The sequence below is a fragment of the Drosophila grimshawi genome, unplaced genomic scaffold (genome assembly GCF_018153295.1).
Source record: "Drosophila grimshawi isolate 15287-2541.00 unplaced genomic scaffold, ASM1815329v1 contig_1369, whole genome shotgun sequence".
NCBI classification, from domain to species: domain Eukaryota; kingdom Metazoa; phylum Arthropoda; class Insecta; order Diptera; family Drosophilidae; genus Drosophila; species Drosophila grimshawi.
The window spans coordinates 5,373,573-5,400,354 of NW_025062891.1; the positions used below are offsets into that span (position 1 = coordinate 5,373,573).

Here is a 26,782-nt window from a genome sequence, read left to right on the forward strand (position 1 = left end):
TACAATTTTAGTTTCTACTGTATGTATGTGTGTGTGTGTGAGCTGGTTTTTTTTTAAGGAACATGACAACAATATAGTGTAGGTGTGTGTGGGTATGTGTGTGAGTGCGATGTGAAGCTAGCAAAGAAATTGGAAAACGCTGCACAGATTTTACCATAGCATACATATATAAATGTGAATAATCTGTTATATACACACACATATATATATATATATATAACGTAAATATTCCTATTATGCATATATAAAACATATATATAAATATATATTTTTCGCTTAGCACACACATATAGTATAGTAATATACATATATATATATATATATGCATATATATATATGCTGATGTGGCGGTCTACCGATCTTCCAGCCACACACACTTACTCACAGGATCAGTAGACAAAACGATTCATGTTCATGGCCAGATCGGGGCCACCACAGCCGCCAGCTGGCGGCGGCGACTGGTCATCCTCGTCGTCGCCGTCGTAGCCGTTCCTTGTCATCGTCCCATTGCTGCTGACATTGTTGCGCTTGGCGTTGCGCTTGAACCGCTGCATCTTCAGCTCCTCGTTGTAGTCGCGATTATCCTGCTTGACATAGTCGCGCAACGTGCGCGGCAGCTCGTCGAGCGTCAGTGGTGGGATCAGCGGCACCGGCACCATCGGATGCATTGGTCCATCGGGCGCCGTTTCTGTCGATCGGCCGCACATCTGATAGAACAATATGTACGGAGTATTCGGCGAGGTGAGGCTGTGCATCTCCTGTGGCTTCGAGTTGGTCACCAGACTGTCATTGAATTTGAACCAATTCTTCGACTGATCCGCGGCAAACGTGAAATAATGACCTGAATCCATGCTGTAGCCGGCGTGCACCACACCCGCATATAGATCATAGTGCACCGTGCACGTCTCCTGCAGTGAGTCCGTGGAGCACACCTTGACGTTCACCTGGACAAATTTAAAGAGATTTATCAAATAAAATTCAATTGAATTGAATTCACTTACGCTCTCATCGTGGAACACCTTGTGCATGAGCTTGGTGCGAAAATGGTACTTCTGATCGTACTTGAACTGCTTCAGCGTGAGGATGAGATTGCGGGGCGCCTGGGTGATCCCGATGCGCCGCTCGGCATCGCAGAGTTTCTTGCAGCGCGGACAGAAGTACTGATTGTCGCCGTCGAGTTTCTCGGGCGAGCAGTAGTAATCGATTAGGTCTTGCACCGAGTAATTGGCTGCGCCACAGTCGTCCTTGTCATCCGGAAATGAGAGTTGCAGCTCCCGGAAGCTATCCTCGTTGCGACTCTCCCAGCCGCAGTTCAGGCATTTGTACGTCGTCGACAATTTGCCGGCGAACGTTTTATCGATGGTCGACGGCGGCTTCTTCTGCTGTGCATTGGTGGGCGTAGCTGTGGGCGTGGCTGGGCTGATAGCCCCGGGTGCATTTGGCCTCGAATTGTGCACGGCACAGATCTCATGATCGTTGCTATTGTAGGGTATTACGCCAGCGGCCACTATCTCATCCGTTAGGGAGGCAGCCGGTTCGCTGGCATCCTTCAACTCTTTGGCCTGGTGGCCTCCAACAACATCCGTGTCCATGTGCTGCAGATTGTGCGCCCCGCTATTGATCTCATGCTCATGCAACAGATCCAGCAAATAGCCTAGGAACTCCGAGCTGTCCTGCTGCAGTCCGGGCGTAAAGCCCGGCGGACGTGTCGCCTTCAACACACGCGACGGCGTCAGCTCGTAACGCATCGAATGATGCATCAACGCAATCTGCTGCTGCACCTTCAGCAGCAGCAACGAGCCGCTCTCAATCAGTAGAATCTGACGCACAAAACTGCAAATTACAAAATCCGTAGAAAATTAACATTTAATTGGAATTCGTTTGTTAATAGCGAGACTTACTCGCTGGTCATGGCCAGTGCTTGGAGCACACTGTTCATATAGCAGGTGTTGCCCAGATTGACCAGACCGACCCGGGCGTTGCGTGGCAGGGCATTCTCGAAGAGGGCACGGGCAAGGACGACACAGTTCTGCGACGGCTCGTACATTTGGAGGGCGGCCTTGATGGGCGCGTAGAGCTCATCGTTGTCGTAGAAGCGCATCATCAGCGCATTGGTCAGATCGACCATTTTTTGCAAATAGGACGATTCATCCATGCTATTCGATTGATTCTTCAAAGAGTTTATCACCGGCGGTATCTTTGGCAATATCTGAAAAGTTATTTAATATAGAATTTGAAGTGAGATGAATATGAATAGTTGTGGTTTGGAGGGGGTTCAAAGGAATCCTTTGCTCGCTCACCTTGTGGAATATCTCCGGCGCCTGATTGATGGTTGAGAGCATGTGAAAGACAACAGGCGCCACTTTGGGTCGCATTGCGGGTAAGATCATTGGCCAGAACAGCATCTCGATGTTGTCCAATGCAATCTCGTCGAGCAGCAGATATTTCTCCTGTTCGCGCAGTCCCTGCAACAGCGCCATTATCCACAGATTGAGATTCTGGCAAAAGTTGCAGAAACATATCCACTTGCAGAGCAAGCCCACCGTTTTGCGTATGCTGTCATCCTGCACATCCTGATCGAGCAGCGACTGCACCGCCTCAATGATCAGGTCCGGACTGAACAGCTGAAAGACAATCGCAACGGCACAGGAGGGCTCGTAGGCGGTTTCGGTGATCAGTTGGTAGACGATGCGCAGATAGAACATCAGATAGCTCTTCTTGTTGGGCATCGCCAGATAGTTGCCCACCTTGTTGATCTCCTCCTTGAAACGCTTCAGATCCTCGGGCTTGGTGCTCATCGGCATGCGCGCCAACTTGCAGATGACATGATGATAGATCACCAGCGTCGCCTGCTGCTCCTCCGGATTGATGATCTGCATGATCCGCAGCAGTGCCTTAATATCATGCTGTCTATCCGATGAATCGGAGCCGCCTGCTTTTGGCGATGCATCGCTCCCATTGGAGGCATCATTGGAACCGCCGCCTTTGTCTGAGATATTGTTGTTGCTGCCCGGCACGTTTGACGTTGATGTTGCTGTTGCAGGATCCGCTCCTGCTCCTCCTCCTCCGCCCGGTGCACCATCATTTTGCTGTTCGGTGTTGTTTTGCTTGACGGCCATTTCAAAGGCGGCTGCCGCTAATTGTTGCTTCTGTTGGTGTCGGCGTTGAAGTTGTTGTTTCTGTTGCCGCCAGCGACGGAGCAATTGTGATTTGTGCCTCTTGAGTGGGGGATGCGGTGGCTTGGAGTTGGCGCGGGCGCTGCGGCTGTTGCGTGACCTGCGGGAGCACTGGGTGCGCAGTCGCCGCGTGTCCTTGTGCCTGCTGCCGTTGCGAGTCGTCTTTACTGCTTTTGACCAACGCAGCAACTATTTATCTAAACAAACAACAACAACAATAATCAGCAGTAGCAGCAGCAGCAGCCATTCAACAATGCGCCCAGATCCAACCACCCAAATGAGAGGAGGACTCCGCTGGTCTCCACCAAATTGTTGAATTATTTGTTTTTTTTTTTGGTGGCACACACACTTCCCCACACGCACACACGCGAAGAAGCGAAGAAAAATACTGTGCGACGACGCTCGCTTTTGTTTTTAGCTCAATTTCCGTTTGTCACTGCCGACCTTCTTTTTCTCAATTATATATTTTGATTTGCTGTTGTCTCTGCTGTTTTTGACTTGCTCTCGCACACTGGGAGTACAATTAGATAGTTCTTTGTCTATGTTTACTATAATTTTGACTGTGTTTAACAAATTTATTGTGAGTTTTTCAGCTTTTCTGTTAATGTTGAGGCTACTGAGTCAGTGAAAGCAACGTAGACACGTTCAATCTGCATGATAGCGCAGCCAGGGCTGCCACACGAGAATTACACAAGTTAGGTCAGTGTGCCCCAATATGATGAGCATTGTTTACCACTGAAAATAAAAATCGTTGCATCACTCTGTCAATTCATCACAATATATCGCACATCAGCTGTGCTTTGCAAAATAATATCGATACATCGTTGCATCGATACATCGATGCTTTTGCACATTTATTGTTTACCTTTTTTGTGCGTGGCTGTTGTCGTAGTTTTTCACATAGCGGCAGCTTACTTTCCCAAATAAACACGTCAATAAGTATAAATTTTTTTTTTAAAGCGCCGTAAGATGCATCCAGGGCAGATTGATGTCAATGAAATTACGGGCTATTGGTCATTTCTTATGAGCGTAAGTGTGCAAAATGAATTACCATTATAAAATTTGCTGACCCATGTTTTCAGATCGATTGGAAGGATCCGTGGCTTATCGGATTAATATTGCTGCACGTGCTGACGACGAGTACGGCTCTGCTCACCCGTAACAATGCAAATTTCCAAGTTTTTCTCTTTCTCGTGCTCTGTGAGTATATGAAGTCCTTATATATTTGATAGTTACTTATTTGTGTCTCTCTTTTTGTAATCAGTGACTGTAGTTTATTTCTCGGAGAGCATCAATGAATATGCAGCTCTGAATTGGAAAACATTCTCCAAGCAGCAATATTTTGATAGCAACGGCCTGTTTATCTCGACGGTATTCTCCATTCCAATACTGCTCAACTGCATGCTACTGATCGTGAGTAAACAAATTATGGCTGGCGATATGTGTTTGTTAAATGCTTATAATATTTATAATTATGCAGGGTACTTGGCTGTACAACTCAACACAAATGATGGCCACGTTGAAGACAGCCCAGCTGCGGGAGAAGGTGCGCCAGCGCAATAGTGCGACAAGAACGCTCATAAGCACGGATACTCCTCTGAAGGAGGATTAGTCATAGGGAATTACTCAATTATTCAAGCAGGCGAAGCCATGTAGCGTGTATTTTGCATCAGGTGTATATTTGTTTGTATAACATGCCAAGTTCAATATTTTTTTGTCATAAAGTGTTGTCCCGCCCCCTAATTGTACTAATAAAACAGCTAGAGTAGCTATTTAAAATCAAAATTCTATTAATTTTGATAATAGATTTAAATTAAAGCCGTTGCCGGTGAATTGGTATTTTGCCAATTGCCTGGTATTTGGTATTTTTGGCGCATACGGTCTCACTTGCACGCTTGGCTTGCAGATATTTGAGTGCTTGCCATGCGCTGGTTACACTGGCCAGTCGGTGGTTGAAATTAGTCAAGTGCAGCAGCGGGCGACGTGTTTTTTACCGCTGCGTAAACAAAATTTTGTGATAAGATATATATCTAAGCGGACAGCTACCAAACAAAATAAAACGCGACTTAACTGTATGTGTGTATGCGAAACTACTGTACACGAGTGCAAGGCAGATCAACGAGGGCGGATTAAAACTCACACGCACTGCGCCCCAGCTTACGACGAAGCTGTGTTTTGTTAGTATATGTGCCCAAGTGTTTATGTGTGTGTGTGTATGTGTGTGTGTGAGTGAGTGTGCGTGCGTGCTTGCGGTTGTGTGTGTGTGTGTGCGTCTCGGGCAGCAAAACCAAGTCGAAGATAGCCCGAAAACAGAAGTTGTCTGTCTGTCAACATTTTTTACAAGGCCAAAGTCAGCAGTGCAAAAGGGCCGCAAGTGAAACATAAAAAATAAACAGGTGAAAAATATATAGAATACATTTAAGCACAGCTCAAAGAACAAGAAGAAGAAGAGGCGACCAACTTCAGAAGCAAAGGGCAAAATACCAACAGAAAATCTGGTCGCAAGTCGAAAGTGACGCATAAAAACCAGAACCAAATTATAATAATAAAAAAGGTAAACAACAAACACAACTAAACTGAAATCAGCAACAAAAAAAAGAAACCCAACCACAATTTTTGCGTTGATTTCTCGTAGTTTTCTTTAACGCCAAATGTTCATTCATAAAAACGCGACACGAAATGTGGCGACATAGCAGCTGGCACCCTTTACACCCCACACCCCCACCACAAACCCCGCCCAGCCCACAACCCCCTCGCGTCTTGTCTGTGGCACGCTTACACATTTTTGTGGTCGCTTTTTGCTATTTTTCTTCTTCTTTTTTTGTGCTCTTGTAAATCAAACCGAATGCAAATGATTTTAATTATTTACTGCCCCTGCTCCTGCTCCTGCACCTGCCACTGCAGTTGTTATTTATTTTCAAAGACATTCCGTAATTTAATGAGTTGTATTTGTTTCTATTTTGTTTTTGCGGTTTGTTTGGGGTTTAGTTTCGTATGTCATTGATTGTTTTAATTTGCAATTTTTGTTTGCCTTTGCGATCGATGGATTAGATCAGATCGCTCTCTAAATATGGCACAAGTCTCTATAGTATTAGACACACACATGTTTATATATATATATATATATATTTATTTATATATATGTGTGTATTTGTATGTAGTTCCAGTTGTTTTGCGTCTGCGTTTCTACCAATTGGCATGATATCATTGATGACCTTATAAGCAGATGCAATGCTGCTAAATCTTAAATGTATTTTACCGGAATTAACTTTTATTGTTTACCTATTCCAGGTTTTATTTATTTTTATTAAATCTAAAAGGTTCTCTTTAGGCGTTATATTCCAAAATCGAGATAAAATGTATTATTACTTTTATAAATGAATTAATCAAGAATATTATTATATATAATATGTTATTATATCAGAGCCTTAACACATCTATGATTGTGATGGATGGTTCGTTAAGAACATGCTCGAATATCCGAGCGCAATTAAGCCTATCCTAAAACATACTTATTTGTATTCTATATCTTATCTATTATTGAAATCTTGATAACATCCAATTAATGGCCTCAAATTGATGGCCCACTATTGAACTGTGCGCGCATTAAAGTCGCTGAAATGCCAAAAGCAAAGCAAGCCAAAGCAAAGCAAAATAAATAAATAAATACTTATGTGTATATAAAAAACAATCAAAATAACTCGGTGACATCATTTTGACTAATCGCCAATTTTAGCATTTGAAAAACGGCGGCTGCTGCTCACCGACGAACCGTAGGGAGTGTAAGGCGGGGGGGTATATGATGAGCGGAGGCGGGGGCGGGGGCGGGGTCGGGTGCTGCGACTGTGGCTGTGGTTGAACGTCTAATGGTTCTGGGTGCTACGCCCGCTAGTCGACGACACGGCTCGTCTCGTTTCTGGGGAAGCAGGTGCCCGGGGTCCGAAGCAGAAGCAGAAGCGAGCCCAAGCCGAGCTCAGCCGAAGCAGAGTCAAGCTGCCCACAAGCCGAGCTGCCCACGAGCCGAGGCGATCTATCTCTCTCTCTCTCTCTACCTTTCTCTCTCTCTGTCTTCCTCCCTGTTGGGGTCTGTAAGTACTTGAGTAATTGATAATAGAAAATTTCACTTTCAGCACGAAATTGTCTATGAATGATTTGCATTTTCAATGAATTACGACGAGTGCTTTAAGTGAATGACACGTTGATCTTGATTTCCATACAAAGTTTTAGCGTAGTCGATTACAAGTAGATGGATGACAAATCCAGCACCGAAACAATATATCAATGTAATAAGGAATGCTACAAAATTGCATTGAAATTGTGCAGTATTATGCAAAAAGTGAATACATAAATAATTTATATTGTGCTAAACTAAAAAGGTTTCTTGTAATCGAGATCATCTTTGGGGCGGGGCATAAAACAGCTTAAAAATAGCCACTGCGCGGGAGACACGTAAGTGGCCGGGAGGAGGGGGGGAAGGTACAAGCTTTACGCTTCACTAGCTGGCAGCAAACTCGTTAAGCCGCCTGTAATGGATTCGGAACGACGCTATACATGATTGACTCTCAGCATTCATCGTTCAACTTCAGAGCGGGAATCGGGAGGGGGCTGGTGGTTTGCGGTGGTCGGTAAATGCGATTACGGCATAAGCGATAAATTTTATTCCATTTTGCGTGTTGTTGTTGTTGTTGTTGTCTTTAAACTAATTAAAGCCATTCTCAATTGTGGCGCCCTCGCAGCAATGGATGCGACACCTACAGCATTGGAGGGAGCCTGCCGACAGCAACTCAAACACCCCTAACACAAAAGCGACTTCAAAGCAATTGTTGAATTACCCTCGTGGCCCCCAAAAGGGTTAATTGTCTGACCCTTCACCCCACTCTCTCTCTCTCTCACTCTCTCTCTCTCTGCCTCTCTCTTTGCTTTGGCGGCTTCTCTTTCGCTTTGCTTGTGGCTGAGAATGTTTTTCTTTTGATGAGATTTTTCCATTTTTCACCGCATAAATATTCTTTGTCTTGGGCTTCACGGACTCTTTGTTTTTTTGGGCACAATGCTTACAGCCAGCGTTTGTTTATGTTGCTATTGTTGTTGTTATTGCTGTTTCTATTGTTGTTGCCATTGTTGTTGTTATTGTTGTCGTGGGTGCGCTCCCAATTACCAAGTGTTTGTCTATCTCTTTCTGGCTACGGTGTGCGTTTGCTGCTTGTGCTTCAACATTTTCTATGTCACGCCTCATTTAGCTTTCCACAACAACTGAACTGAACTCAACTAACGTTAACTGCCTCCTCTGCCCCGTGCCCCGGGCCCCGTGCCCCTTGCCCCACTACCCCACTCTAAGCCACCGTGTCGCACCCCCTCGACGTGTCACACGAAATTGTATGTGGAGCATGTTCTCTTACCGTTTTGTTTTTTTTTACTTGCCTCTTGGCCAGATTTCAAAATGCACAATTTATTCGCCAGCTGTCACAGAATTAGCTCGGAGAAGAAGAGGTGGTAAGTTTGTGTTTCTGTTTCTGTTTCGGTTTCTGTTTCTGTTTCGGTTTCGGTTTCTGTTTCCGTTTTAGTCGCTTTATGTTGCTAAAGTGTAGTATCTGTGAACTAGATCAAAAGACTTTATTGCGGTCATCATGATTTCGTTCTATTTCGTATCAACTTCAATTAGTCTCAAACATGATGACAGTCGAGGGTGCTGCAACTTGAATGCTGCTGCAGCTGCAGCTGCAACCAAACTTGTCTAAAGATAAGGAAATATTCTAAGGGGGACTTACCCACACAAATTGCTGAAAAATATGCTGATTATAATAATATAATCCAATCATATTTTCATTTCATTTAATATTTACCATAAATATTGAATAATAATAACAAAATAAATTCAAGAATATATTTATTTGATTTTTTCAAATAATATTGCTTCGGCTTAAGCTAAATTAATTTCTGGCAGCAAATTTGTTATTCGCTTTGTGAATTTGATATGTGTGATGGGAAGATTTAAGAATGGATTTCAAATGAAAATCAAAATCGAAATCGAAATCGAACTACTTCAAATGATATTCATATAAAATGTCGATTCCGCAATAAGCACGCAACAACATCTGTTTAATGTGTTACACTGTTTAATGAGTTGATTACGAAGTGGAATTGCTTTGATATTTTCACAGATGTGATTACGTAAATACGCGCTTAAAATGTATATAAATGCGGTTTATTGCTCGCACAATAAACAATGCGTAAATGAGAATGAGAATGCATAAACAATTGGCCATAATCCGTGTTTATATATTGGCTTTGTCCGTTATCTTGTGAGGATGTGCGAAAATCCGTTCCACTTGCCAAACGTGCACGTAATTTAATTAAATGTATCTGAAAGATACAATTTGGGCTGGCGCAGTCAAATAGCCTTGCATTTAATGCATATTGATTTGCTTGACATGGTCAATAATGCCCCACAGACGCTGCTTATTGTTTATATATATGTATATATTATATGTGTATAATGTGTGTGACAGCCGCATTTTAAATCCCATTATGTATTTATGCAAAGCGAGCAGAACAGCAACGAAACGAAAACGAAACCAAACAAACAGACTTTGGTAATCAAATGTGCTGGTATTTTACTATTGGTATTTTTCTTTGGCAAACGTTCTATTTGTCAGCTTCTTCTTCTTCTTCTTCTTCTTCTTGTTCTTGTTCTGCTGCTGGCTGTTCTTTGCCATATTCTTATTGCCACATTGCCCGCTGTCGCAAGGTCTTCGCACCTTCGCAGCTTGCCACCACACCCACTCACACCTTTGCTTGACGCGCATTTCTTTTTCATCTGAAATATGGTCGTAACTCTCTAACAAATAGCGAATTGTATTTTTTGGTTACAAATTTAGGTAACCATAATTGTCAAAGCTGGCTTTATTAAACTTCAAAGCATTCAAAGTCTCTTTTTGCTTATGGCAAATGTGTCTTTGACCATATTGCAAAATCGCTTCAACTTTGTATCTAAGCTTCTCAGCGCTTATGCAATTTTCTTCTTCGTTTGTCTTGCCCAGTTGGCTAACGAAATAAGCTCCTTATCGGCTGCTGCTGCTGCTGCTGCTGCTGCTGCTGCTGCTGCTGCTGCAGATCGTTATCAACGCACCACTGATAATCGCGTTTATGGCACTTGACAAATACGAGCACACAAATTCCAAACTGCTCAACAAAAAAAAAAACCAAAAAAAGAAGAAAAAATATAGAAAAAAGAAAAATATTCTGTCTACTCACGGTTTGTGTTGGGGTGGGTTGGTTAGGTGCTCTGACTCTCCTAATGTATCGTCAAATTGGAAAAACTGCCCACGACCAGTGTCAAAATGTAAGAAAAATATTTGTCTTCCATGACGCAAGACACATTTGGGGTTTTGTGGTCGGGGAGGGGAATATGGGGCGCCGCCACTTGGCAATCCTCATCGCGTGGGCCGATGACGACGATGTGAATGCTGCGATTGCACTTCTCAACTTCATATATGTACTATTAATATATAAAAATACACATGTATGGCATATACGAGTATATATGTATATGCTATAGTTGTGCTTTGAGTTTTTTGCTCCACAAAAGTCAAAAACAATCAGACATTTATTTATATTGCAGCCCATCAAAACACACCATTCATTTTCCTCATTCAGTTGCCTTTATATATTGTTTTTTGTTATTTGTTTGTAGTGTTCATGTTCATGTTAAATGTTTTGGCTAGTTTGCCATATAGCTGTCAAGCGATTTCGACTTGTTTAAACAATTGACTTTCAGTTTACAGCGTTTTAGTTTTTTCCGGTTTTCGTTGTATAGAATTCCTAAATGTTTAAAGCAAAGGTGTTCAACTATTAAGTAAAGTATACCAATTCCTTATTGTTAAATTTAAATTTGAATATTTCTCTGGCTTTTATTTGCTGCATCATTCCTGTGTTGTCATCCAATTATTTCAGGCATTTTAAAAAAGATCTTGAATCATTAATTATGCGCCAAGATTTTTGTGCCCATGACTAATATATGACAAATCATAGATTTCTTGAGATTTTCTAGACGACTGATTGAAATTGTTGTTCTTCATATAATATTTACTAAAACTAATTGATGAAATTTGTAATCTGATGTCAACAACCAACAATCTGTGCGGTTTATCTTTATTATCTTTATTCGAGTATTACAAGACTATAACCTTGCATTGTTTTGATTCGAAAAATAGAAAAACAACACTTGAACTTTGTTTATTTGAAATGTCACGTAACACGCGTGTCAGCATCATGTAATAAATATAGGCGTGACTGAGTCCAAATGTTCAACAACAACAATAATATTTGCTAATTTTCAAAAACCAAATAATAAATTATTCTCAACTGTGCTAATTTTAAAATGCTGATCAATCGCATTGTTCTCGATGACAATTGTTAATCACTTGTTTTCCACGTTGTTGCTTAATAATTTGAAAAGTTGACACACCTTGTACCTCAGCTAGTATATATATTAGTATATTTAATAGTATATATATATATATTTATATATATAGGTTTGCACGTCACTCGTTTGGCATTTTTTGAGTGCATTCATTTGCCGACTTTTGCGCACAATATTTGCATAAGTTGAATAATTTGTAACTGAGCCCAGCTTAATACAATGTGGGCGTCGCACGAGTCGCTTGCAGCAGCAGCAGCAGCTGCAACAGCAGGTGTAAACCGTAAAATCATAACTCATTCGAGGCGACACTTTAACGAGAATCAATCAAATGCCACAACAAACTGTGCTTGTTTAAACACTTAATTTGTTTAAGCTTGTTTATGCCAAGAAGTGAACGGGCTGATATTGAATTTGCTCTATTCAAAATGATTACTTTCACCAATTGATGGCAATCAAGTAAAATTCATGAATAACTTGATAACTGCAAATATAATTAAAATATAAATTGAGTATCTAAATATAGGCAATAGTTTAAGAATGTAAGCTGATTTCTGAATCTATATCAATATTTATATTATTTTATTTAATTTTTTTTAAATGATTACCTTTTCAAAAAGTTATTTCTATATATATAACTATATCTATATCTATATCTATATCTATATCTATATCTATATCTATATCTATATCTATATCTATATCTATATCTATATCTATATCTATATCTATATCTATATCTATATCTATAACTATATCTACATCTATAACTATATCTACATCTATATCTATATCTATAACTATATCTATATCTATAACTATATCTATATATATATCTATATCTATATCTATTTCTATATCTATAACTATATCTATATCTTTATCTTTATCTATATCTATAACTATATCTACATCTATATCTACATCTATATCTATATCTATAGCGATATCCTTCCATAAGATTTATATGTGTATTTTGTCCAACATGTTCTCAGTCATTATTATTATATTCCCAGACTTAATTACTTTCTTATGAAAAGGAATGACAAGAACTGAAGAGAAAACATACCTTAATATTCCACGTTTTTTGCCATGTTTTGTTTTTTTTTTAGTTTTTTCTTTAGTTTGGTTGAAGTGTCAACCGACCCTCTAATGGAATGTGGCTGGTATATTTTATGCGTTGACAGAATTCCTGACACTGTCAAGTGGCGTTGCCTAGAAATACTTTGATATACAATACACATACACTTACATATTTCTTCTTTTTTTATTTTGTTGTTGCCTTTAAGGCCGTCGGTCCACTTCAGAACCACTCCGTTAATCCTTGGGCGCCCGTCTAATGGTGCTTTGTGGTGCAGCTGACGGAATGTGCATTTTCCATTATCCACCGTAGAGTTAACTTGTGCAGTAAGTAGCACGAAGCAACCCCAAGCAACCAAGCAACCAAGACCAACCTCAAACCCGACTGCTGCTCATTGCTGTCCGTCCTGGCGATGTTCCCATTTCTGTGCATAATTTCAACCACCCCGCCCACCTTTCTGTTACATACTCGTACTGCCTGCCGCCTCACGCCTCATGCCACCCACTTTGCACTTGATGACGTTGACGGAGGACGATGACGTGCTTTGGCATCTGTAACTGGCACAGAACTTCCTGCTTCCAGCTTCCCTTTCTTAACTTTTCGCTTTGTGATTACTATTCTGCGCTTGTTGATGTTTTCTGCTGTTGGCAAGTTTCTGCTGTTTCTGCTGCTGCTGCCGTTGTTGCTGTTGTTGTTCATGAACTAATTTCATAGTGGTTTGTCATAATTAAGTAATATAGGTGGCTCAGCCCTGCCCCAAACGTTCTGTTGCCCAATCAATTAGGCCATTTCTCAACCTGACTAGTGGAGCAGAATTTCCAATCTTCCGTACCAATACTAATCTCAACCAGACTCGCTTTTTCTTATGTTTTGTGCAGTTTTCAATTAACTCGTTGGCCATGCAAATGTGTGGCAAATGCAGTTTCCACAGATTTCGCTTTGCATATGAAATGCTATTTTCCTTCACTTTTGGCATAGCAATTTTCTTCTCTCTGTTTGTTTGTAGTTATTCGGACTTCTCTGCTTTCCATTTGCCATTTGTGGAACCAGCAGACCGAGACAAAAGGTTATTGTACCGCCTAGCGATTTTAGATTATCATTATTGCCTGACATGCAATGTTGTTGATTGTTGTTTCACGTTGCTGCTGCTGTTGGTTGCCAATACCCCTTGCATTGGAGCGTGCTGCTGAGCGTGTCCGCTAACAAATATGGCAGCCATATACTTTAAAGAAAGTCAGAGCATTAAGAGTTGTCTTTCTCTCTCTCTCTCCAGTTCCAAGAAACACCCATGTTGATCATACTTTTGCCCTTAGCCTCTACAGTCTGTTGACTTACTTCTTAAACAAGGTTTTCATGATATTAGAAAAAAGTTGAATTGGATAATTTAAATGATCTAGTTTACTGTTTTATTTTCTTGAGTACCATTTATTTATTTCTTTTGTTTTAATGTTGTTCAGTTGAATTAAAACGAAATAATCGAAAGAACTTCGTCTCAACCGACTCGAATCAGATCTGGAATGCAACATTTCTGAATTATGAGGCAGCCATCAGCACGCAAACTGCAGGCGATAGGGATGAACAGGACTTAGGGCTGTGGCAGCTAGTTTCAGTAATGTTGCCACCTTTTATTTTTACCATTTTTTTCCGCTGCGGCAAAAACTTTAACATCTTATGATGAAGGCTGCAAGTCCCAGGATTCCTGTTTGCTATGTGCGGCTCTTAAGGACGCTCTTGTGCCAGTCATTTTTCATCAGTGCGGTTGTAACTTTTTTCACTTACTTTGCTCTTTCTGTTCGCTTTGATGTAAATTGTGCATTAAACTAAAGTTGTGAAAATGGGCTAAAGTTCAGTTCACCTGGGCTTACTTATAAATGTGCGAACTAGTACAGAATAAGTGCGGAAAAGCCTTTCAACTATCTCCAAAACTATGTTGTTTGAAAGTCACGTGTGTCTTTCATTAGGGAATCGTGCCGTAAACTCAATGTACGCATTGCCTTCTGCCAAAGTACTCAACCTCCACTCTCTCTCTTTCTCTCTCTCTCTCTCTCTCTCTCTCTCTTTCTATCTCCATCTCTATCCCTCCCTCGGTGCCGCTGTCTCAGTTTAGTAACCTGACCCCGTTTGGAAAGATTAAATATGCTGTTGGCATTCGCTGATGGGCAAAGTTGAACATTTGGTTTAATCAAAGTTTTGTAACACATCGCGCAAAACTTTTGCGTTGGCCAAGTTTCCGTTTCTCAATGTGCTATATTTAAATATGAGCAAATATCGGAAAACTCGACTCATTTATTTATGATCGCTATAGTTTTTGCAGTGCGGTTGTCAAGCAACAAGCTTTCAACATTTGCTCCACGAATATATCAAGAGCCGAACTGAAACCAAAAGCAGCTGCGGAAACTGGCAAACCCGCTATAAGCGAACATTTCGCCATTGCAATTACAATATATATATATATATATATATATATATATATATATATATCTGTACATATATTTTTATTTTGCGAGCTCTTTTTTGGTGCCAGAAATCTCGGGATGACACAAATGCAAAGGGGCAAACAAGCGGTCAGCCTTGTGGGAGACCCCAAAACCCAATGCAACTCAACAACTTGCAGCAGACATTCAGCAACGAGATTTGCACAGTGGAGCAATGTGGAACCGCAACTGAACCGATTCTCCAAAACTATCCTTATTTTTGATAGTGCTTTAGCAAGTAGATTACATTTTGAAATACGTTTTTCAGTTGAAATTGGTCAATAAGATATATATATTCCTGATCGGAATGACTGGTCGAGTCGATATTGCCGTGATCCAGTTTCGGTTTCTATGCAAACTTGTCTCAGTTAAAGCTATTTTGACTTGACTTGGCCATTTGATGCAGGCAGCACATATATCTGATCCAACCGGATTGCATTACTATATCATAAAGCTGACTTTGGAACGATCGCTGGAAAGATGCGTGCTTGTATAACAAACTGTTTTTATTTTTATTAACAAGTGTTATTATTCTCTTAACATATAGCTTTCATAGGTACAATCGGTCGTTTTTTAGAATATTTACTACAATTTAGCTGACGTCATTTTGACTGCGATCTACAAGCGTATAAAATCTGCTGCGTGTCTTTTTTGTTCTTTATATTTTTGACACTGAAAGAGCCAATATCAACCACAGTCTGAGCTGGCCACTTGAAGTACACACACACACACAGAGAAGTGCTGAATGCCGTCGCTCTGGGCCCAGTTGGCGATGCGACCCCCGCTCGCTGGCTCCCTTTGCGTCTCCCCTCGCCTCGCCCCTCACAGTGTGCACCCTGCTGCAGACAGTGCGCAATGCGTCCTCGTTGCCAAACTCGAATTATTCAGGCAGGTCTCGTTGCATACTTTTGTGCGCAAATGTTTACACAGCCCGTCGCTGCTTTATTCGTCCTTCATTCAGTTTGGAATCCAAGATGCAGGCAGCTCTCTCTCTGTCTCTCTCTCTCTCTCTCTCTCTCCGTCTCTCTCCCTCTCCGTCGCTCCATCTCTTTTTCGCAACGCATGTGTGTGTTATGCTGTTTAGCTGGCCCACATCTGCCCGGTCAATCGGTATGTGCATATTTATTTCAATGTACAATGTGCAGCTACACAAATATATACACATGCTTGTATGTATATCCTGGGGCACGCTTGTCGCTTCAGTTTGTCCAGCAGGAGTAGCTTATGAGTCATAGCACAGCATCGTCATCGTCGTCCTCATCAGCGTTTGTCATTTGGGACTTCGACGTTTCGAAATTGAATTCAACATTGGACAGCCAGATTGGCTGGCTGGCTGGCTGGCTGGCATCGTGTCCCTGTAATGTGCCTATAATATTGTCTTCTGTCCTGTTCTGTCCGCAACTGTCCTGTCCTGGGCGGGGTCCACTGTCATCTCGTTTTGTGTGAGCTTCTGTCTGCTTCTGCCTGCCTCAGCTAAAATAAGTAGTCAGCCAGCATTTAAATGAATCCTGTTTTTAAATGTCCTCCAGTGTTCGTCCGCCTGCCGGATGCCATTTCCGCTGTGCCGCGCTTTTTATGCAGGACTCGGTTCTGTGTCCTGAATGCGTCATCACGTTCACAACGCTCATCTACAGCACATATGATGCTGATGGGCAATGCACTGTGGTGCGGAAACGACTTAAAACATGCCTCACCGAGATGATTTGCTATTTGAAATAACGAAAATATCACAGAAAGAGCAACGGTTGACAAAAATAGAATTTGGTCGATGTTGAGCTGCACTCTACCAAAGAGAAAAAACAGTTTTAGTTTTAGTAGAAATATAAAGAAAGTTGATTTCAGTTCTGATTCGCTTAGCTGTTATAATTCGATACGAGTTTTAAGTCAAGTTAGCCATGTTTGCTAATGGAAAGTAAGTTTCTTGAAACCACTCAAAAAACATTCATATATATATTTAATAGACAGTCAAAAGTCAACGTAAAGCAAAATGTAGCTATGAGCACGAAATAACTGTTATCGTTGGTTATCAAGCTGTCGACATCTAAATCTCGTAATAAATCTAAAAATGATAGGGGCACACATAACTGAAGAGTTTTGGAAAAAAAGTTGTTAAGAAAGAACTGGTCTCTTGACTGATCTATAAAGAATATATATATAAATAATATATGTATATATTTTAAGAAGATTTTAAAATGTTTTTATTTTAAGACGTTGCAAATGTCATGACAAATTTCAAATACTCTTCTAATGCATAAAATAGACTACATTTTTTGCAAGGTGGAATCAGTGTAAAATATGGCTAGGCAGCTGGGAAACATGAGTTATGCTGCACACACTCATTCATTCAGGATAATATCCTGCCACTCGGCCTGTGATGTGTGAATCAGAACAGCAACAAGAGCAAAAAACATTATAAATGGCTGACACTTTTAGCGACAAGGGCCTGCGACAACTGCACAAGTGCAGCTCCCAACAGGGCAGCAAAAGCAAATGAAAATAAGCAAGCAAAGTGTGGCCCGAGAGAATGATAAGGAGAGAAGGATATACAGAGAGAGGGGAAAAGTTTGTAAAGCAGCTCTTCTATACATTGGCCATTTTCCGAAACTCATTGCGATTCCTATTCTCGCATCCGTTTCGATTAATTGGTATTGCAAAGCGGATTACAAATGATTTCGAATTCAAGCGGTTTAATAAAATTGCTTATCAACGCGCATTGTTTTTACTTGCTTGTGTTTGGGTGGTGGCTACGACGGGAGTGGCGCGGGAACTGTTTTGGATTGCTCACTTGCACTTCCGGTGGCGGTGCTCAGGGAGATTGCCACGATTTGCGTCTGGGTTGCTCTGTGACTCTGTGCGTCGCCAGACAGACGCTGCTGGTGCCACTGCTGCCACTGCCACTGCTGCTGCTGCCTCGTGACAATGGAATATGTAATAAAAAACCAGAGAACCCATTGTTGGCGGGATGGCAGCAGACAGCAGCGGAACTAGGGAGCAAAATTGTAAGTCGAGCAAATGTTGGGGGAGTTGAAACCGAGAGCGTGTTCCCACCAGCACCGACAATCGTTGAGAAAATCTGCTGGATTGGTTAGAAGGCAGCTGCTCCTTTTGCCAATCGCTGTGGCTGTGGCTGTGTTTGCGGCTGAATGTTTATGGCAACAGAAAAAAAAAGAAAAAGAGAAGAAAAGCGAATGATGTTGTCGACAATGTCCTCGTTGTTGTCCTCCAGCTGATGACCCAGTTAGCTCTGCAAATGCCACTGCGAAGCAGAGAGCGACAGCGAGCGTGTTCGCTTTGTCATAAGCATTATTATTTATGCGTTAATTAAATATTCCGTATACACATGTTCGTAAGCACCCACAGCATGTTTACAGCGCACATATTAAGTTGTGGCAAGCGGCGTCAAACCTTGGGCCCCATAAAATCCATTACATGTTCGCTGAGTCTTCGCAGCCAGCATGGCCTATGTCGTCCCGCAGGAGTAGTTCATAAAATAATTCAATTTACGACGGCTCGTGGTTGATATTTATGCCTTCGATAATCATCTTTTAGGTCTAATCTATACTGATTAAGAAACGACGCAAATTCAACTGGAAGAAGCTATTAAAAGAACAAATTGACATCATGCAAATATTTGAGGAATTTGTTTATATTTAATCAAGATATACTAGAGAGCAAAAGCGATATGAAACAATATTGAATATAATCAACCAAATTGCCAATTACACTCCTCGCCACTTGAATAGGACAACCTCTGCACTCTTTGCAATTGCTCATAACTCATTTTTGGATGAAGGTATATCTGTTAAATTTGATTATATTATTCAAAATAATCTTAATAAGGTTCGAGGAAAAGCTTTAATTTAGTGGAAATAAGGATAAAAAAAAGCTAACAAGGACTATCTATTGTAGCCCCAAACTATCGAAAAAAGCCTCCATTTAACTATCGAATAAAACAGGAAAGTCTGCTGTTTTTGTTGGTCTTTGCTTATTCAATCTTTGTATCCTGTTAACATCCTTCTAGTTAAATTTACTCATTTACATATACATTAACTGAGGAAAAATTACATTTTTCCTGTACACTTCTGAAAATAGTGAACAAAAGTCATAAAATTTATAAACGATATTTCTTAGTCAAATATTTTGTTGGAAACCAATGCTTGCACTTGTCGAAACCCAATCGAAACGAGAACGTTGCCAGACCAGGCTCGTGTCTGAGGTGTCAATGAGTCACATCGAGATGTGCAATGTGAGCAACAACAAACTATTGTTGCTCTGCTGATTAGAGACATGCTGTGAAATGTGGGGGGGCGTTAACCAGTTGCAATGCTCAAATTATTGGTTGTTAACGTCTATGTTTGTAATCTATTTGCAGAGTTGAACTCGTTTTGCTGAGTATTTGGTATGATGGAGCTGGAGCCGCGTGTGGCCATATTGCAGGATCTGCGTCTACAGACCTTCGACTCGATACGCTTTGCTTCCTATCGCACCGCCTCCAAGTTGCGCTATATACAGAAGTCAACGAACTTGCATCTGGTCGACATTTGGAATGTGATCGAGGCGTTTCGCGAAAACGGCCTCAACACCCTCGAGCCGCAGAGCGATGTGAGCGTTGCTCGCCTGGAGACGCTCGTCTCCTCGCTCTATCACAATCTGAATAAGCGTTTGCCAACGGCCCAACAGGTGCCCGTGGACTCGAAGGCTGGTCTGTTGCTCAATTGGCTGCTGGCTGCTTATACCAGGTGATTTAGTCTTCGGATCAGATACAAATATTATAATAATACTTATCCAATTGAAATTACAGTGACAACTCTGGCAAGATACGCGTATTTTCCATTAAAGTGGCGTTGGCAACCATGTGCTCCGGCAAGCTGGTGGATAAACTCAGATGTGAGTGGAGTTATTCTTCGAGTTGAGTGGTTTTTGATAATAATTCCATGCTCTTTTTCAGATATCTTTTCACAGATTTCGGATGGCGCTGGTCAGCTGGTGGCGTGGAAGTTGGGAGAGTTTTTGCGTGAGGTATTAGCGCTGCCGGCGGCCGTTTATGAGTCGCCTACATTCCATTATAAGGAGGGGCTGGAGGAGGAGATCTTTCCGGCCGAGAATAAGGTCACCGTGAACGATTTCATGGCAACACTTATGTCCGAACCGGGACCATCGTGTCTCGTGTGGCTGCCGCTGTTGCATCGGCTGGCCACCGTTGAGACTATTGTGCATCCGACGATCTGTTCTGTTTGCCATAAGGAAAACTTTACTGGATTTCGTTATCGTTGTCAGCGCTGTCACGCCTACCAGTTGTGCCAGGAGTGCTTTTGGCATGGCAAGACATCGCTGAACCACCAAAACGATCACGAGGTCAAGGAGTACTCGAGCTACAAGTCCCCCAGCAAACAGATTGGTCACTCCTTGCGCAAGAGCTTCCGATGCGTGCCCGAAAAGACGACGCAAGTGTTGCCACGATTCCCCGACCAGCCCGAAAAGACTCTCAATCTGTCGCACATTGTGCCACCCTCGCCGTTGCCCTCGCACAACGGCTTCTCCGATCCGGCGCTGGCCCATCTCCACGGCCCCGGACCCGGGCCAGGTCATAGCGGCATCTTTGATCGCTCCAGCACACTGGATTCGCGTGCCACCGGTCGCAGCCTGGACACCACAATGTCCCGTGTGGCTGCCGCCTCGGCCAACGATGAAGAGCATCGGCTCATTGCCCGCTATGCCGCACGACTCGCCCAGGAGAATCGCGCTGTGAGTGAAATAAATTGAAAATATTCCCAATCAGCTCTTAAAATGAAAATCAAACTAAGAGGAAATATAGATAAAATATCAAAAAATGAATAATATTTATAAAAAAAAGAAGATAAATAGGAAGACATAAAATTGAAAAGTATTCTTTAAAAGTATTATTTTCTTTCGGTTTTATTTTAAGAAATATAATGGCTGCTCAGGTTTATTTATGATTTAAATTTGATGTCCACTAAAAATCTTATATTAATAATTTTGTTTTGCCCTTTTGCGAAGCCCTCCAATATGCCCAACGCGGAGAGCATCACGCCCATTGGCACGGACAATTCGCGGGCGCAGCGGGAGCTGATTGCGCAGCTGGAGTCCAAGAACAAGGAGATTATGCGTGAAATAGCGCGCCTGCGACGCCAGCAGGAGACTGAGCAGATGGCACCGGAGAATCCTGCGCTGATCAACGAGCTGCGCGCACTGCGGCAGCGCAAGGGCGAACTGGAGGGGCATCTGGGTGCGTTGCAGGACTCGCGACGGCAGTTGATGGAGCAGCTGGAGGGCCTGATGCGTATGCTCAAGAATCAGCAGACTGCCTCGCCGCGCTCCACGCCCAATTCCAGTCCACGCTCGGGCAAATCGCCGCCCATGCCAGGTGGAGCTGGTGGTGGTGGGGCTGGTGCTGGATGTGGTCCTGCTGGCGGGGGCGGTGGCGTTTTGGGCACCTCGCCGATGAGCGCACTGCATGCCCAGCAGTTGCAACAGTTGCAGCAGCATCCCATGCTGCGCTCCACACAGCAGCAACTGATGCAGGCACAACAACAACAACAACAACAGCAGCAGCAACAACAGCAGCAGTCTCAATCCTCGCCTGGTCTTGGCCATGGTCCATTTAGCCAGAGCCAGCTGGAGCAGCTCAATCAGATAAGCAGCGATATGCGCAGCGCCTTTGCCGCCAATGGAAGTGCAAGTGAGTATTGCCAGCATTTGGGGGTGTTCCCTCATTGGGGACGGGGCACGGGATCCGGGGTTATGTGAACATGTTGAACTCATTTAGGTTGGCTGCATTCAACACAAATTGGTTGTTAGCTTAGGTCTCTCTCTCTCTCTCTCTCTAATAATGTATTCTCCACTCTAATTATTTGGTGCAGAAGAAGAAAACTTAAAAACATTGTGCTCACTGTTACTCTCTCACTGCCACTGCCACTGCCACTGCCACGCAACCACTTTCACAAACACACCGACACACATATACACTGCAATTGACCACTGTCCACTTACCACTTGACCACCACACACTTCACAACGGAGGTGCTCGCGTGTCACGAACTCTCACTCGTGAGACAACTAAAGTTTACTTTGATACATACTATAACTAAGCCTAAAAGTATTCTAATAATTGTTACACTACACTTGGAAGAAGACTAGTCATTAAATTGCTACTGGCTTCATTTCATATATCAATTACATCAAATTCACAATGAAATGAAATAATGTATTGTATTCTGATGACCAGCACAAATTTGATGACTGGTCCGCATCTAATAATAATGATGTATTATGATGCATTTTAAGTAATTGGTTTATGAAAGTAAGCTAGTCATCAAATTGGTATTGGATTCATTTAATACAAATAATTGTTATTTGTCGTGATTAATTTTGTTGTGTCTTAATCTGATAAGTTTAATTAACAAAATACGAAAGACTAAATGTAAAATGATGAATTACTAGCAGATAAGAGTTCAATCCTTGACGTAATTTTTCCGGCAAGAGAATACTTTTGTGAACTTTTCAGGCTTACCAAATTCAAATCAAATCCAAAATTGTTTGTGCCTTGTGACTCGTGACACGCCTGCATCTGCTGTGCAGTTCACAGTGCGCGGTTCACCTTAAAGAAAACTGTCTCGCTTTATATATATGTATGTATGTATTCCATGTGGCTACACAGCCCCACCGCCCATGTGCAACGCTAATCCGACAGCCGATGCCGAACTGAACGAAACCGCCGACAACATAACGTCGGCCATTTCGACGATGGTCAGCGATCTGAATGCAGGTAAATCGCAGGTTTCTCGCGCAACCCAGCAACCCAGCAACCCCACTGAAACTACTGAACCTGTTCACACACCACCAACCACCCCTCGCTTTCGCTCTCCCCTGCTCTCGCTCGATGGGATGGCTCTGTAAGAGCGCAAACCAGGACAAACTTGTCAACTGATTCTGCTGACTTGTTGCTTGCAATATTACACATACACCGCATAGATATTTAGATGTTGCACCTGCAATTTGCACCTTTGTTTTGTGAAGGCTTTTAGAGCTATTCGTTTTTTATATATTGTTTTCTACTTTCATTTTGTTTTCCACAACTGGCACCCGATTAGTTGCAGATACTACCACGCTTCTAGAGCTAACGGCCACTTCCACTTTTGCACCCATTTATTAAATGGAATGTTTTCTCTCTCACTTTCTCTCTGTGAATATGCTTAACTGTGTTCGCGCTTTCTTTGCGTCTGTCTCTGTCTCTCTCGCTCGCGCTCTCTCTTTTTGCCTTGGGCTTGTGTTTTTGCAGGACAAGCAGCCAGCGGCTCCTTGGCGCAGGCACGTTTCATTATGCCATTGGGTAAGTCAATGTCGTCTCCGGCTCCGACTCCGACTCCGACCACGTCGTGTGCCCCGAAACCACCCCCACCACCACTCCCCGCCCTCAACAAGATATCTCCTTGTGTGTGCTCCACTGTCTTGTTCCTATTTTATTTTTGTATTGTTCACCAGAGAAAAATTTGGTTTTTTGTGTCTTTGTTTGTTTTTTTTTATAGATTATTTCCCAAATAGACGGCATAAGAGCAAATGCTGCAAATATTGAGTTGCTTATAATTTTAATCGTTTTTTGTATGCACCACCATCCAACCACGACCCACAATTAAATCTCAATCTCAATACAATTATGAACACTAAATCAAAGAGTATCGTCACATCGAGGGCCGCGAATCCGATTGCGATTGCGACTGTGATTGCAATTGTGACTGCGATTGCCAGGTGTACGAGGAGATCTTTCGCACCGATGAGGATCTTGAGTGCGAGGGTGGCGCCACTGCCGCTGTTCCCCTCAATGATGATGATTCTATGCTGCTTTCGCCGGTGCAATATGACTATAATTTTGGGCAGACCGACGAGCAGTCTCAGCTGAATCGCATACTCGCCTATCGCTACCATCCCGAACTCTTCATCGATGATGACGAGGCCGGTTTTCCGGCACTGCACGAGATCGGTGAGACAATCGATGAACTGCAGCTGATAATGCACGCTTACATTATGAAATATAGTTTGAATATATAAAAAAACAAATAACAAATACAAATACAGTTGTAGCTTAACGCGTTAATCAGGTAAAATATATATGCATATATATGTACTCTCTATCTCTATATAATTAACATGCCTCTCTTAGATCGTTCATCTCTCGAATGTTGTAGTTGCCAGTCAGTCCCATCATCAGCATTCACTTCAGGTCGATGATTCTCACTGTACACCAACAACTGCAATTAAGTTCTCTGTTTTATTGACATCCATCCCCATTCATGGTGATCCATTATCAAATGCAAATCTTTATCTAGTGGCGTAGCGGGGCATTTTTAATTGGGGTTTCTGGTTAGTAAATATGATATCCCCAAGTGGATCCGATTTGCAACATTTTTATTTTGTCTACATTTGTCAAATCTATAATCATTTTTCTTCTTTAGTCAATAGAAAAATGTGTGTTTTGTCAAATCTATCAGAAAAAAGTATTTATTATATCTTTGTTTATTAAATTAATGTATTCCTTTCGAATTACCAAAATAAAATTGTTTAAGCCACATAATTTTGCTTCTATGGAATATCATATATTTGAAAATTTATAATCAAAAATTTGCTCGTATATTCAAGGAAATTCTGATAACAATTTAAGGGATTTGAAAATTAATGAAATTAATAAATGGATTTTAATATCTCTTAATTGTGCTTATATGGAATATTTGAGAATTAGTTTCTTCAATTAAAGCTTAATCTCTTATATCTTTAAAAATGTATTATTTATATTCGAATTTGTATAATTTATAGTGCTTAGTGCCCATTAAAATGTCTCTCGGCTACGCCGCTGAATATTGCCTTGACTCTAGCCATATTTGATCAGCTTAAGGTGATTAGCTAGAATATTTAAATGAATTGGCTGCCTTTCCTGTTCACTGAATCGTCTCTCGTCTCTGTTCTCATTGATCATGTGGCACATTTCTGGGATAGACCACACTCGTTGTATCTAGTAGATATATGTATATCATCTCTTATAATCGTACCTGAGCATATTTAGACTGTTCATATGTTGGTTGCTCGCTTAAAGACAATAAACAAAAACAAAAGAGGATGTGCATTGTGTGGGATATGTCATAAATATAACTGATGCCTATGCATATTGATACAATTTCAGATTTCGATGAATCTCAATCATATAATCCCGAATGGAATGAAAAGGTAAAGGATTTCACAATGAAATCCTTCTACTTAACTACTTATTGATGTTATTATCGTTGTTGTTGTTTTTTTTCTTTCTACTTTTTGTATTTGTTGTCTCACATGCACACAATTTATAACCCAACGAAATATATAACAATACATACATATATTATGTAGCTTGTGTAGTGGTATCTTGAAATATATTTATATTTGCAATCTGTTTTATTTCCACTCTTTGATGTTGCATGCCACAAAGCGTAGAGTTTGGGTAGCTACTTAAATATGAATAATATTTATACTATATACGTACAAAATATATATATTCATTTTAAGTCGTTTTATACATTTTTTCTATTAATGAAATGACCTTATTTTGCAGGCAAATGCGAATAGCCAATGGCAGGAGCAGTTTGCACAATGGAGTCTTAATTCCCAGAATAACTAAATTGTGGATCTACGATATCTTTATATATATATTTATACATATATATATATATATAGTCTATAAAGATTGGATGAATGTGGATTGCACTCGCTTAGCTTTTTAATCTTAAAACTCATGTTGATTTAGAGCAATTTATTTATTGACTACTTTAGTCTACACTATCTTTAACATTATAATTTATTTCCTTGCGGTGAATACTTTGGCGGGCATAAATATATATATATACATCTATCTATATATATAAACTTATATACGTACATACATTTATTTATATGACAGCAATTGAAATCTATATTAAAAGCAAAAAAAAGAAAGACTTGCATTTGAAGTCGCAAATCTCTTGAATCTCTCATGTTAAAATCGCTCGTTTGAATTTTATTTTAAGATCGACGAATCGTAATTTGCAATTCGATTTCTTTTTGAAAAGCGCTTTATTGCACGATGAAGTTGTGCGACTATTTATTACATTTTTAACAAATTGAAAATCAAACACATAATACAAATACAAATATATATACATTTATGTACTTAGAACTAGCAACTTGTTGAAAACCTAAAATCAAATTCTAAATGCTGATTCCTGTCATTTTTTTCCCAGAGGCAGCAATACAATAAATATTAATACACGTTGATATACGATATTAATTATGAAAAGAAGAGAATGCAAATCTTTAGCCAAGAGCTACGTGAAATTGTGTAATATGAAAAGATGATTAAAACTAGAGAACTTTCCAAAGTTTCCACAATATTTTGGATATTGAACTTTATGTTATACATACAGCTGAGTTTCATTTTAGTATTTACATAAAGTTTTTAAAAAAGTTAGACGAGATCAAGGAATCCAATGTTAAAACTTAACTTGAAATAGTGTCATGCCGATACTATTTGCATAATTATATTATTAATATCAATTTATAATATGCATTCATAATAATGGTATACAATATAATCGTAATGCATACATAAAGCACA

General features: G+C 41.0%; 3 protein-coding genes across 9 annotated transcripts; 2 read left to right on the forward strand and 1 right to left on the reverse strand.

Annotated features, from left to right (window-relative positions):
* Positions 1–266: 266 nt before the first annotated feature.
* Positions 267–3,837, reverse strand: LOC6561095 (ubiquitin carboxyl-terminal hydrolase 38). Its single transcript, XM_001987487.3, has 4 exons — positions 2,301–3,837; positions 1,902–2,209; positions 1,002–1,833; positions 267–944 (listed from the first exon to the last, which is right to left on the reverse strand). Exons 1-4 carry the CDS (start codon positions 3,117–3,119, stop codon positions 390–392), a joined length of 2,514 nt encoding a protein of 837 aa, XP_001987523.1. The 5' UTR covers positions 3,120–3,837; the 3' UTR covers positions 267–389.
* Positions 3,838–4,088: 251 nt separating this feature from the next.
* On the forward strand, positions 4,089–4,961 carry LOC6559328 (transmembrane protein 18). The gene is made up of 4 exons (XM_001987488.2): positions 4,089–4,205; positions 4,259–4,376; positions 4,441–4,589; positions 4,657–4,961. Exons 1-4 carry the CDS (start codon positions 4,146–4,148, stop codon positions 4,786–4,788), a joined length of 459 nt encoding a protein of 152 aa, XP_001987524.1. The 5' UTR covers positions 4,089–4,145; the 3' UTR covers positions 4,789–4,961.
* Positions 4,962–5,141: 180 nt separating this feature from the next.
* LOC6559329 (dystrobrevin beta) lies at positions 5,142–26,051 on the forward strand. Of its 7 annotated transcripts, none has more exons than XM_001987489.3 (10): positions 5,142–5,730; positions 19,520–19,886; positions 19,949–20,034; positions 20,096–20,892; positions 21,166–21,847; positions 22,826–22,933; positions 23,447–23,497; positions 23,840–24,145; positions 25,340–25,383; positions 25,745–26,051. In XM_001987489.3, exons 2-10 carry the CDS (start codon positions 19,549–19,551, stop codon positions 25,808–25,810), a joined length of 2,478 nt encoding a protein of 825 aa, XP_001987525.3. In that variant the 5' UTR covers positions 5,142–5,730; positions 19,520–19,548; the 3' UTR covers positions 25,811–26,051. The 7 variants fall into 7 exon arrangements, 6 of the variants coding, with proteins under 6 accessions (XP_001987525.3, XP_032590048.2, XP_032590050.2 ...); XM_032734157.2 differs by having other exon boundaries at positions 5,142–5,353; XR_004364956.2 differs by lacking the exon at positions 25,745–26,051 and having other exon boundaries at positions 23,840–24,263.
* The last annotated feature ends 731 nt before the right edge of the window (positions 26,052–26,782 follow it).